The following is a 10,000-nucleotide window of genomic DNA, read 5'->3' as shown; positions in this document are numbered from 1 at the left end:
CAACTTCGGCAAATTGTAACCAAAGAAGGGCTTCAAAAATATTTTGTTTAAATTTTTTTTAAACTTGGGCTTTCCAGGGGAACGACACCCGAGGTTAAAATTCGGTCTCGTTTTTCTTTCTTGCGTTCAGTCAAAAATCGCACTCAAGTTTGTAAAGCGCATGCGCAAAATTAGCCAAAGTGCATACAGGGCATGGTCGTGCAATGGTCGATTGATCTTTTATAGTGCATGTGCAAACATTGAGGCATGCGTGGCAATGAAAGAAAATGGTGTCGTTGAACACCGTTCGCGGTAGACCACACCAAAAGATGTTCAGCGTTTCTTGGTTTTTCATTTGACGATCCCAGACATCAGGAAAGCACGAGTTCACGCAGATACGCGTCTAGTTACTGGGAAATGGCCTTAACTGCCCAGGTAAGTACAAGAGTGATTCATTACCTGTACTTTCGGTCGTAACTCCTGTTCATCTCAAGGAAAAACCTATTAAAGAACTTAAATCGAAAGTTGTTGTTACCTTGCTGAATTCTGGTGGATGTTACATATACCTACATACATCCATACCTAGCCTTTATTGCCGTGTCTAGTCGTTCATTGCAAGAAGTTCAAGTTCAAGTTCAAGTTCTTCTTCTTCCTCTTCTTCTTTACGCCAAAGATCTCCCAGGATCCCTAGAGGCACTCTGATGCTGGGATCATTCTCAAGTCTCTCTTCTCAGCAAGCCTAATTATAGCTTGTGATGGTGTACTCCGCGTGCATTCACAGATATCTGTTATCCAGCTTCTCCGAGGTCTACCACGCCCTCTGTTTCCAAGAACTCGTCCATGCATAATGGTATTAGTCAGTCTAAGCTCGCTGGAGTGTCTCTTGGCATGGCCGACGAACTTCATCTTCTGCTTTGCGCAATTTGAATCAGGGGTATATGTACTCCGGCTAAGTCTTCCACCTATTCTTTCATTCACTCGTTTGTGCGTCTGTCCCTCCAAGTGATGCCCAGTAGTCTTCTATAGCGCTTAAATATTAACGCACTTACCTTTTTAAAAATCTCTTTACTGTATGTCCAGGACTCGCATCCATGAAGTAAAACAGATATCACAATCGACTAACAGAGTACACGAACTAAAATACAAAACTACTTGCAATTTATATCCTTAAATGATCTGAAATATTTCACAGCAACATATTGACTAGACGCATCCTGATGTCCTGGATCGTCAGATTATTTAGGTTAGAGTGATGGTAACGATTTTTGTTATATGTTCACTCGTAAATGTTCGCTGGTAAAGCTGGGTGAGCGACCCGTTGCAAAAACACTCGACATTTTTTGGCGTGGGTGTACTGCGAACGGTGTGTGCATTTGCATGAAGTTTGAGCTAATTAGAAACCATACTCGTGCTTACTTTCAACGTTTCGTTCAAAAAGGGGGCTTACGAATAGACAACGTTCGCAAGACGGAACCGTTGGGTCACGTGATAGCACGCGTCGCCGTCGGGTACAAATTTGAATTTACGATATTCGCAGTAAAGACGATGACGTTCGTGAGGGAGGTAAATTTTCCCGCCGATTCTAAAGTTTGTTTTTAATCTTTTCACGAGGCAAGTAGTTCGATTCAAAATGCCTAACTTCACAGAAGCGAAAGCTTGTATAGCATACGCTTATGACCGAACAAGAATTGTAGTTTTATACGATGTTCAGAAGTAAAAAAAAAACTGTTTCCGTACTGAAAGGTTCGATTTGAACAAGAAAACAAACGACGAATGCAAGGCTGCGTTTAGTCTCAGCAGGGAGGACATTTATTGACTTTCTGAACAGCAACCTGACGAAAAAATCACTTACAATTGTTTAGTTTTAGCTTTGATACATGCGTTATGCAAGTATCTGAAGTGCTATTCCTATCCTTGACGACACCTGACACTTGGCGTCGTGCTATTTTCAAGACGCCGGCAAATCGCCCTTACCAACGTCGTCCACTTTGGCGCGACTCCGGCAAGTCCCCACATAGGTATGCGCAGTAGGCATGTCACGTAATCTAACAAGCAAACGTCGTCGTCGATTCGTTGTTCCTTAATGCCACGCATGCACTTTATAAGCTTGAGAGTGATTTGTGACTCAGACTGAACGCGAAACAACGAAGCTGAAATCTAACCTCGGGCGTTTCCCTGGAAAGCCAGAGTAATTACAACTTGCCCACCACTATCTATAAATTCAATATAATTTCACTTGAAATAACTTGAATACAGGTTACAATCTCTCAGTCCCACATTACTTTACATCAGCTGATATATCCTTTTTGCGTATCATAGTTCTAAAAGCTGACAAACATTTAATAGTCCTTTCTTTTTCAGTCAGTTTTAACCCACAGCGATGGAGTACTACTTGTTAGTGACTGTCTTACAGCGAGACAGTTATATCGTCTATCCTTTCCACAGATCCGTCACGTACTTCGGTATTAATCCATTTTTAACTTAACACATCAAGATGAGTATATCTTGAGCCTTTTATTGTCTAATGTTGTTTACTTAGCTTTCTTGAGTAGAGTACGACATGTATCTGATGTAGTTTTAAAGACTTCCCTTTAAGCCCTCTCTTGTGGTCTTTATAATTTTACCAGTCGGATGCTCGAGAAAAACGCCACACTAGGTGGCAATAAATTTTTCAATCTATTCAATATCCCAAGTTGCTTACTAATAGCACTTTCAGATATCTCACTTTATTGAAGACTAAAATTTAATTTCTCATCAATTTTTTTGCCCAATATTTTCATCGGATGGGTTTGCTCTGTAAGTTCACCTCCGACAGTAACATAAATTTTTCTTTCAGCATCTCCTTGTCATAACAAAATTCTTTGATATTTATTACAGCTCACTTGCAGTAGGTTATCTCTTTCCCATTGTGTCGTTCTTTCTCAATCTTCTATCAGTGCTCAGGGACGTAAGACTGAGAAACTTATTCGTTAACTCACAAGGGGATTGCCAGCGCAAACCTCTTGCTGGACCCACTTCTCAAATACAGGTAAAATAAGTACACGCACAATACTATAATTATTGTATGCTTAGTTACCATCTGATCATCATTCTTATGGTTAATGGTCAATGGCCAGGAAGTGCATAAAGTCCTTCTTGTTTTGAATAGGTGTCCTTGTTGGTCGTCCTAGGTCCTTTCTGCCACCCTTGTTTGTTCTGATTTCCAAAAGGACTGGGCCCTCTAAACCTCTCAAGAATTTGACTGCTTCCAAGACCTCTTCTCTTTGTTCTGCTCTCATTACCTAAACAGGACAATGAGAACAACAAACAAGTTCTTAAACGATTTTATTTGAGAATAAAAACCAGCGATGAAAACTTTTTGCGACGTTTTGATGACTCCATGTCTCCATTATCAAACTAATGAAAAAACTGAACTAGTGAAATATATATATTTATTATTCCACTATTAAACCATTTTACCATATTTGGTCAAGAGAACGCACGAAATATGAAACGGTAATACACTGTAGTGTCTCGGTTTGACCGGTTTAGAACAGAGCAAATACGGACTAAAAACAGGCGAGCACCAATCATAGCCGGACCGGACGAATTCGACTTGTTTGGCTCCCTTGGACTCGACTTTTTAAATGACGAGCTAACAGGAACGGACTATTTTACTGAACAAACGGAAGGTGGTCTTGTTACAGTTGCTGAGCAAACAGAACTGACGGAAAAAACAAAAAGCGGACAATTGAACGATGAAGACATTGACAATTTTCTTAACGAAAACAGAAACAAAAACACGACCAAAAAGACGCAAAGTGACCTTAACATATTTTACCTTTGGGCAAAAACTGTTAACGAAAAAAGAACTCTTGAAAACATACCAGAAAAAGAACTTGACAAGCTTTTAACCCACTTTCTTTTAAATGTTCGCATGCAAGTAAAACGGAGATGAATACGAACCTGACACATTAACAGCTACGGTACGGAGTTTCGACCGTTCATTAAGGGAAAAGAGGAAACAGTACAGTATACTTACTGACAGACAGTTTACAAAGGCCACAGAAACAACTCTGCCGTTCTGGCAAAGGGCAGAAGCCAAACAAAGCGCAAGGACTAAGTGAAACTCAAATTCAAAAGCTGTGGGACGAGAAACAACTTGGATGCCACACACCGCAAAGTTTTGTACGCACGGTTTGGTTTTACAACACCCTGTTCTTTGGGTGGAGAGCTCGTGACTAACATCACCGAGTAAAGTTTGGAGACATACAAATTAAACGCGAAGAATGTTATGGAGGTATATCTTTGACAAAATTCAATGATCAGTATTTGAAATAAAATCGTACAAATCATGAATGCATCAATCCAAAGCTGAATGGCAACAAGCCGATTCTGCAAATGGCCATCACGGAAAGAGTCATAACGCAGAGAGGCATAACGCAAAAAGCCACAACGCAAATAGGCATAACGCAAAACAGCCATAACGCAAATATCCATAACGTAAAGAGAAATAACGCACAGGCATAACGCAAAAAGGCATAACGCAGCAAGGTATAACGCAGCAAAGCATAACGCAAATATTCATAACATAAAATAGCCATGACGACTGTGTACTCCGTACACAATTTCAGCTCTAAAAAAAAGTCAATTGATTGTTCAAGGGAAAGAACATATAGTCGCTATCGGACTTTTTCTCCCTGTTTAAGTTATGCCTCTGCTTTATGGCTCTGCCTTATGCCTCATTGTGTTATCCTTTTCGCGTTATGGCCATTTGCGTTATGCGTCTTTGCGTCATGCCTTTTTGCGTAATGCCTACTTGCGTTATGCCTATTCGCGCGATACCTATTTGCGTTATGGCTGTTTGCGTTATGGCTATTTACGTTATGCTTTTTTGCGTCATGCCTCTGCGTTATACCTCTTTCCGTGATGGCCATTTGCAGAATCGGCTTGTTGCCATTCAGCTTTGGATTGATTCATTCATGATTTGGACCATTTTATTTCAAATACTGATCATTGAATTTTGTCATAGATATACCTCCATAGAATGCCCCCATGGAAGAGAGTATGTTGAGTGGACAACTGAGCGTGGAAGCAAGACTCGGACTGGAGAACACGAATTCGTCCCTGACCGCACTTTCAAGTCCAAAATGTTCGCTACTGGTGGATCACGCTGTCCGGTGAGCATCATTAAAGAATACTTGGCAGGAAGACCGCCTGAAATGACCAATGCAGATTCCCCGTTTTATCTGGCGTCGATTGTTAAGCCGTCATCCAAGATTTGGTTCAAGAAACAGCCACTAGGAAAAAATTCGCTCGGTTCTTTCATGAAATTCATGAGCGATGCCGCCAGATTGACAGGTAGGCACAACAACCACTCGGTAAGGAGGCCGATGATCTCAACTCTCAGAGAGGAGAATGTGGAGCCTATTCTCTATTTTCGAATTCCCCATAATACACTTTGTTTGTCCCCCCCCCCCCCCCCAAATTTTGCATACACTATTGTTTTCAAATGCTCTTGGGGACACTGCATATTCCCAAGAGCATTTGAAAACAATGGTTTATGCAAAATTTGGGAGGCAAACAAAGTATATTATGGGGAATTTGAAAATAGAGAATAAACATCATTGGACTTGCTGGACAAAGAGAGAGACATGTCAAGGGAAAGAACATATAATCGCTATCGGACTTTTTCTTCCTGTCTAAGTTATGCCTCTGCGTTATGGCTCTGCCTTATGCCTCATTGTGTTATCCTTTTCGCGCTATGGCCATTTGCGTTATGCGTCTTTGCGTCATGCCTTTTTGCGTTATGCCTATTCGTGCGATACCTATTTGCGTTATGGCTGTTAAGTTAAGTTAACTTAACTTAACATACGTCTTTGTTGCCATTCTTGTCCTTTCAAGGACATGTCCTTGAAACTCAGCAGCTATATCGATTCATGTGAAGCACGTAATAAACTTGTTCTTGAAAGCCAAATACCTACACCAAGAACGTTTCCACAGCGTGACGCACGCACCCTGAAGGACAGATTATGCTTTTATTACCAAATAAAATTGAAGCAAAATAATACCCATTTCGTAGTGGAATAATAAATCTCTTATTCGATGGTTTAACATATAATACTCGCGGACATTTTGCTCATTGCTCGTATTTTTCCTCGCCCCTGCGGGGCTCAGAAAATACTACGCAACTCGCAAAATATCCGCGCGTATTATGTGTTAAACTATCGAATAAGATGTATATATATATCGGAGCAGATCTACGCCCAATGTTTAAGAGCAAAAAATTTGTGATGAAATCAAAGTGGTAGAACCAAAACCAGGTAGGAACCTACCAGTTGCTTTTCGCATGGTAATCATGGCTAGCGGTATTGCTCGTGGGCGCCTATGACGACGACGTCTCCCAATAATTAATAATATCTTAATAATAATCATCATCATAATCATAATCATTATTATTCAACTGCAGTTAGCAGAGTACAAATAACACCTAAACAAGTACAAATATCTCACGGTATTTGTACTCGAGAAGGCCATTTGACCCGTTTTTAACAAACGCATTAGTCTTACAGCGGTAAAAACGGCTGAAAGTGCTAATTTTGGTCAGCGAAAAGTTCAAGACGCAGTGTATACTAAGCGGTATCACGCTAACCTTCAGCTCTCCCTACCACCACCAGGCAAACTGCCTAGCTGAGAGCACAATTGGAACTTGCAAGAGCTCGCTGTTAAAGGCAACAGAGAGTGAAGAATGTCCTTAAACAGCCCGATGGATGTACCGCACAACACCACTGGACAACCAGCTTCCCTCACCTTACAAGTTACTCTTTGGGCGAAAACCTCAAACACTGCTACCAAGTGCAACAAGCAACCTCCTGTCCAAACAACCTCTGGACGACACCCACCTTTAGACAAACTAACAGTGTCAGGCCAAGCAAGCAGAAACCCACAACAAGGAAGCCGGCATCGACAAAAGGATCTTGAACAACAAGGAGTCAGTGTTTCGTAATACCTTAAAAGGCATTTAGGAACCAGCTGTTATAATGAACAGTACGCAACCCATCCAAGAGCCCAAAACACATCTAGTTGGCATTGGTGGCAGAATATATCAAACAACATGGAAGCATCTGAAGCCTAGAATTCAGAGCGAGACCACACCAGTGCCAGATGGTGACCTATCAGAAGCCCCCCACCGGATAAACAGTTTGTGAGTCCACCTGTACTGAAAAATTAAGCTAACGTTACCGCAAATACAGCACCAGGCGAGATGACCCCTGTCAAGGAAGTACCACCATCTAGCCCATCTATACCAGACCATGATCTTGAATGTCAAGGGAGAGAACGAGAGAGTAATTCCCCGCAGCAGCCAAGACGCCACACCAGAAGTGCACGAAGCGTGACCCAAGTGCTAGCTAAATTTAACGACAGGAACCGCATGCATTGTTTTTATTGCCCAAATCCTTGTATACACATTAAGTTGATCCAGAGTCATAGTTATGATATGCAATGTTTGCTTTTGATGTTTTGTTACTATAATGCGTTACCGCGTTACAGTTACACTCACTCATGCCCTTTACGCTTAAGTGGCATGTAGGGGAGCAACATGCTCCCTCCACATCTGCCGGTCCTTTGCCATAAGCTTGATGCCTCCCCAGGTCTTTCCCATCTCCTTGATTTCTTTCTCCACTGTCCATCGCCAAGTGATCTTGAAGTGGCCCCTCTTCCGTTTCCCTTCTGGGTTCCAATGTAAAGCAGTTTTCGTAATGGAAGTTTCTTGACGGGTAACATGGCCAATCCACCTCCAGCGTCACCTCACAGGATGGTAGCCATTGGTTCAGTTCCACACCGTTCAAAGAGATCTTTATTTGAGATGACATTAGGCCAAACGATGCGTAGGATACGCCGAAGGCCCTTGGTGTGAAATGTGGAGAGTTTTGTTAAATCTTTCTCCGTTAGGCGCCAACATTCTGAACCATACAGGAGAGTTGAAAGGACGCAGCTGTGATAGATCTTCAGCTTGGTGAGAGTAATGTAAGCGGAGGAGTGCCATACTTCATACTACATTCATCATGTTGAGCGAGTTTCTGGCCTTGTTGAGACGGCTCTGAATGTCCAGATCAGTTCCTCCATCTCGACTGATGATGCTGCCAAGATAGGTAAATCTGTCTGTGTAAGGAAGTTCTTCATTATCAATCTGGACTGGTCGTGCGTCGGGAGTATTCAGTCCCTTAATTTCGGTCTTCTTGCTGCTGATGTTGAGGCCAACTTGGTTCCCAAAGGTGTTAAGGCGTTGCGTCTTCTCTTGAATGTCCGTGTGGGTGTGTGATAGTAAGGCTAGATCATCAGTGTAATCTAGGTCTTCCAAATAGGAAAAGGGCGTCCATCCGATGCCCCTGATCTGATCCTCAGTGGTGCGCCGCATGATCCAGTCCACAAAAAGGTTGAGAAGAAATGTGGACATGACACACCCCTGCCTGACACCAGTGTGGACTTGAAATAAGATGTCACCATCACCAACCGAGCAGGTAAAGTTATCATTATCATAGTGTGGACATTACCATAATTGGGTACATAGTTAATGCATGGAGATGGTTATGAAACTGGACAAGTTCCTTTGTTTCATGTTTTTGTCCGTATTTTTGGCCTTGACCCTGCACAAAACACGCCTTTTTTCGCGAAAATAACCAATCAAATCCTTCGATTAAATTATGAGCAACTAATTTGGGGACCCGTGCGAAGCGAAAACAAAAGATTGTGCAGGGTCGCGGTCAATTGAACATCGATTGCAACAACATTGTTCTCGCTTTTGAAAGTTCTAAGGTTTCATAACCAGTCCCTCGATTAACTATGTTGGGTATTATGCTTCATGTAGGTGCTTCTTTTAGATAAGCACATGAATACGTGCGAGCGTGATTAAAAGCGTTGCTTAAAACACACTGGGTTTGACTCCATCTTCAATCAATGCTCAACCCAACACAGTCTTTTCATTGTTTACTTTTGTACAATAATTCAATTGATATCCAAGTTTAGTATCACCCAACTAGTGGACTAATGCAAATCTTGCATTTTAATTGGCTACGCCACTGAAGGACTATTAGTAATAGTCCTGGAGTAGCGAAATGCGTGACGTTTTGTTTCGTTTTATTCCCAAATAAATATTTCTTCAACTTGTATTTGATAACTTTATTTATAATTGCCTTTTCTGTGCGACCAGTTGGGTGATACTAAAACAATTAGACCCTTCGCCCTCAAGGGCCACGGGGCAATAGCCCATTCGGCTTTGCCTCATGGGCTATTGAGGCTACGGGTCTAATTGTTAAATAGTAACCAGAACTAATCCCAACCTGACCCTAACTTTTCTCCAGGCTTAATTTAGGCTCCAAAAAAGTTTCTTTAATTCATGTGCATATTTAACCAAGGAAAAAGTGAGGATCACCAGTTTAACCTGCAGCAGGTAAAAACGGATTCAACCTGAGAACGGATTTTGGGGCAAACTAGAAATACAAAATGCAAATAAGAAACAAACAGATACTAGGAATTGCGGGAATTTAAACGACAATACAATAATAACTGGAATGCAAGGTGAACAGCAAATTAAAATACAAGTGTCAAATTAATATGTTTGAGTTGTTTGTTAAGGACGTTCGCGCTAATTGTTTGTGCGCAACGTTACTGCGCAGGTAACGCGACTGTAGTATGTCACGCATTACTTCGAGCATTAGTGAAGTTGAGGTTTTAAGACCTTTGCAAAAACCGTGGACGATAAGTCTTGCACAGCGTTGGATCAGAGAAGATCGTGATCAGTCAAAATTGATTTAAAATATTTATGAAAGTCAAGTAGACTACTGCACGACTGATATTTGCGAGGTTTTATCAGTCGTACACTAGCCGAGTCTACTTGACTTTCGTACATATTTTTCAAGCATCAGTTAAAATAACATGGCGACAAAAACGCCGAGGAAAAAATTCCAGGCCAGCAAAAGAATGGCACATTTATTTCCGAATTATCATGAAACTTCAAGTGAAGCGAGCGGGAGGATGGAAA

General features: G+C 41.5%; 1 protein-coding gene across 1 annotated transcript in view; it reads right to left on the bottom strand.

Annotated features, from left to right (window-relative positions):
* The window catches only part of LOC137999732 (phosphonopyruvate decarboxylase-like), a 22,959-nt gene that overhangs the window by 1,227 nt on the left and 11,732 nt on the right, over nt 1-10,000 (bottom strand). Inside the window, exon 10 of the mRNA XM_068845609.1 lies at nt 1-3,260. This exon is cut by the window's left edge and continues 1,227 nt beyond it. Coding sequence (XP_068701710.1) covers nt 3,078-3,260 — 183 coding nt within the window. The 3' untranslated portion in view covers nt 1-3,077. The remainder of the gene's footprint in view (nt 3,261-10,000) is intronic.

The sequence above is a fragment of the Montipora foliosa genome, chromosome 1 (genome assembly GCF_036669935.1).
Source record: "Montipora foliosa isolate CH-2021 chromosome 1, ASM3666993v2, whole genome shotgun sequence".
NCBI classification, from domain to species: domain Eukaryota; kingdom Metazoa; phylum Cnidaria; class Anthozoa; order Scleractinia; family Acroporidae; genus Montipora; species Montipora foliosa.
This window is presented reverse-complemented; position numbering and strand designations above follow the sequence as displayed.